Source organism: Propithecus coquereli, unplaced genomic scaffold (genome assembly GCF_000956105.1).
Source record: "Propithecus coquereli isolate 6110/MARCELLA unplaced genomic scaffold, Pcoq_1.0 Scaffold372, whole genome shotgun sequence".
Taxonomy (NCBI): domain Eukaryota; kingdom Metazoa; phylum Chordata; class Mammalia; order Primates; family Indriidae; genus Propithecus; species Propithecus coquereli.
Genome location: NW_012149419.1, coordinates 703055 through 706866, shown reverse-complemented (window position 1 = coordinate 706866; position 3812 = coordinate 703055). Strand labels below are relative to the sequence as shown.

At 51.0% G+C, this 3812-nt stretch overlaps 1 protein-coding gene across 2 annotated transcripts in view; it reads right to left on the bottom strand.

The window, feature by feature from the left end:
- TSPAN3 (tetraspanin 3) overlaps positions 1–3008 on the bottom strand; it is a 26685-nt gene extending 23677 nt beyond the window's left edge. The window contains exon 1 of one of the 2 annotated variants that reach the window (XM_012651874.1): positions 2689–3008. In XM_012651874.1, coding sequence (XP_012507328.1) covers positions 2689–2751 — 63 coding nt within the window. In that variant the 5' untranslated portion in view covers positions 2752–3008. The remainder of the gene's footprint in view (positions 1–2688) is intronic. The other variant, XM_012651873.1, reaches the window with a different exon arrangement.
- Positions 3009–3812: the final 804 nt, after the last annotated feature.

Genomic DNA, 3812 nt, shown 5'->3' with positions numbered 1-3812 from the left:
AAAAGAAAATTGCTAAAGTAATTAAACTTTAACACTTATCAGCAATCAGCCATTACCACTGGATAGTGAAAAGCCAGTGCCACAGAGTTAAGTCTTCATTTACTAAAGTTGCCCAAGGGTCCCTAGATAAACTTTTGATATGCTCTATACAGAGAATGTTTCTTCTTACATCTCAAGGCATAAAAAAAGGAGGGAGGGGCCACTACATGTGAATACACTTACTAGAATTGAAGAATACATAACAACTTCCCAGGAAGAACCTATTACCATTTTTTAATGTACTTACTTCCTCATAATGGCTTAATTTTTTAAACAAACAACTTTAAATACTGGCACAATTTCTAATTTTAACAAAGTTAAAATCAGTATGTTTTAGAGAAGTGATTCTAACATAGCCTAACAAGTTCCTTCCTCTTTTCAAATATTTGAGATCACACCTTGCCCTGCCACTCAGGCTCTAGAGTATGGGGCAACCTGGGTTTGAACACAGGCTCTACCACCCCTTGGGTGAGCTACTTTAACTCAGTAAACCTTAATGCACTCATCTGTAAAATAAGCATAATAATACACCCTACCAGATAGGGGTGCTGTTGCTTCATGTACTTAGCACAGTGCCTGGTAAGCACTCAATGGTGGCTATCCTTACCATCGTCACCAGATTCCAATAGTTTGTCCATAAACTAATAAATTGTTGGGAGACACACCAAATACTGTTTTCTCACTAGTTATGTTGCACTAGGGCACAATTTTTTCCCTTGCATGTCTATTTAAGTTCCTTATCACAGCTTACAAAAACTTTACCATCCTACTAACCCAGATAAAGGCAAAGTTTTACTAAACAGTATGACTTCAGTATTGGCAACAACACATTATGAAGTTCAAAATAACTTTCTTCACTGGAGTAATAGTACACATCTTATACAACATCCAAAGGTTACTGAGCAATCAGTTAGAATGAACTAATATAGTCAAGAAAAAAAATTTTTGATTTAAAGAAAATGGTTGCTGAAGTTCCAATATTTTGTTACATTAACAATTCTAGCCCTTGAGCTTGAATAGCCCAGAATTCACCCAATATTTATTCTTCAAAATCAAACAGTTATGCCCACAAATCACAAGGCACTGTAAAGGGTAAAATGCCATGCCTCTGCCTCTTAAGTATCTTACTATCTAATAAAGTGTTCTCATTTGGGGATCCCTGAAAATTATTTTTCCTTTTAAAAAGGCCTGTAACTCAAAGTTCGAGTAACACTGCTCTAATTGGACAAGAAATCATGGAAATTCCAATGTCACGTGGGTGATTTTGAACAGGTACCACCTCCCAGTCAGGACTCTTTCCCTTACACCATAAACATCCTCAAAGATGCTGAGGCAACACAAATGTGTAGCAAATGCCTTTTTATACATAACTATCCTTTCATGCTACAGCTGTCAGATACGAAAAGTTCCACCCCTTGTTGGGGGAAAGGGGAGAAGGAAGGAAAGGATTCTTTCCAGAACAGGTGTGCGTATGTGTGGGAGGAAAGAACCATACAGGGACCAGTGAGGATGGAGAGGCGAATGTACAAAAGTATGGTTAATGGGAATGTTCAAGGAGTGTTCTGAGAACCGTGGACAGAGAATACTATTCAGGGCAAGCAAGCGTTTAAGGAAATGACACGTTGAGGGAGGAAAGGTGACTTGGGACCAGACTGAGGACTTCGGATGCAATACCTGATGAAGGAGGTTGAATTATTCTACTGCTGAAACTTTTGTTTTTGTTTTTTTAAATAAAACAAAGTGATGTGATGGAGAAAATGCTTCAAAAGATTGATCCGGGTGCAAGGTCCAAATAGACTGGAGGGTGGAGAGACTGATAGGAACACAGGTTATTATAAAAGTAGATAAGGACCTGAACTAAGATGGAATGGTTCTAAACACTCCCTTCTCTGGGGTGTGCCCCCCAAAATTCATAAGCCACTTTTTATTGAAAGTGAACTCATCACTTTAAAAATCTCATAACATTTCAATCATATTTAACCGAGGTTTATAACCTCAGGCTACTCCCTCTCATGACTGATTTTCCTAGTCAAAGTATTATGTGGCTTCTCGAGTTGAAATCCTTCAGTGTTCTGGACTGGTGAGCAGCCGACCAGTTCTCCATACACAAAGACCTCTAAGTCAGAACTCTCGCCCCTGCCCCGGGAGCGTCCCGCGCATCTGCACTGCTTGCTCGCGCACCTCGAGATGAGACTGCCACTGGGTCTTGGGGCCCCTGACAAAGAAAGCGGAGCCTACCCCTTTGGGGACTATCCTATTTCAAGCCTGCTGTCCTGGAAGAACCTGCAGTGAGAGCTCTCCGCCCAGCAGGCGACTCCCGGGGGAGAGACGGGGGCTCGGCCCAGCAGCTCAACGCAGAGCCCCTGGCACGGAGCCAGTCGGGCCGAGCGCGGAGGCCGCCGGCTGCAGCCGCGAGAAGAACCCGAGGACTTCCCTCCACTGTCCTGTCCTCCGTGCCCGGGGCCTTCGCCAGGGACTGGGAGGGGCCTCGCGAAGCGGCCTCCGGGCCCGGGCCCTCCCCACGCCTCAGCCGCAGGGCCCCGGCCCGAATCCCTCCCCGCCGCCGCGGCCCCCGTAGCGCCTGCCAGGCCCAGCCCCGGCTCCCGGGCGCCTCAGCCGAGGCCTCGCCGGCCCGCCGGCCCCGCTCACCCAGAAGATGAGGTTGAGGAAGACCAGCACGGTCTTGGAGGAGGTGATGCCGCACTGGCCCATGGCGCCGGATGCCCGCGGAGGCCCGGCTCGGCGAGCGGCGCTGCGCCCACCGAGCGAGGCGGCAATGGCGGCAGCGGCGCCTCCCGCTGAGAACTGCGCCGCCTGCGTGGCCGTCCCGCAGACCCCGGAGCCGCCGCGCAACCCCGACCCCAGCAAGCTCCTCGCTCCTGCGCGCAGCCGCAGCCGCCCCCGGCCCGGCCGCGCGCCGCTCCCTGGCAACCGAGTTCCGCCTCCCGCGGCCGCGGCGGCCGCTTCAGCCAATCACGCCACGGAGGCCTCAGCGAGGCCACGCCTGTTAAAGGAGCCGAAGCCTCACGCCTTTTCTAGGCCTCGGGCCGCCTTTGGATGCAGAGAGCTCCTTAGGGAGGTTCTGGCGGATCAAACCAACTCCCCTCCTATTGAGTCACGCTTACTGTTCCAGCCGTAGTGCTGACGTGGAGCCCGTACTCACCTAGGAAGGTCGGGGACACCAGTCTCTCCGTGCACGTGGAGGTGGTCCTGAGCAGGACACGCTGGGGGAGAAGAGCAGTGAACACCACGGACGCGCGTGGAGAGCTGGCCGCGCCAGGCCGCTCTCAGCAGAGTCGCCGGACAGGCCAAGGCAGGCGCGGGGTCGGCAAGGAGAGGCAGGTTTGCGTGGGTCAGAACTGGGAGCAGGATCTACGCCAGGGCGGCACGTTCGGGCCAAGACTCCTGAGTACAGAAACATCTTTTTACGTTCCAGTTTTCACACTCTTCCCCCAGTCCTGGATCCGTCACAGCAGTTAACAATTATCGAGTGTTCACCGCGTGCGAGGAGGTTCATTGACCCTCCCCCGCCACGCCCTCACGAGGAGGTCACTGGGGTATCAGCCTCATTTTACTGATGGCTCGTGGAGGCCGAGAAAGGGCACGAAACTCCCCCGCGCTCACAGCGTAGGTGGGCCGGTGCGGAAACCACGTTCTCAGCCACACCCCAACTCGTCTCTGTCTGTCCTGCCATCCTAGCCCGCACTTCTTCCTTGACTGCTCCCCTAGAAACGCCGGTCTCCTTGTCCTTATTGTCCTTAATCATTTCGTCC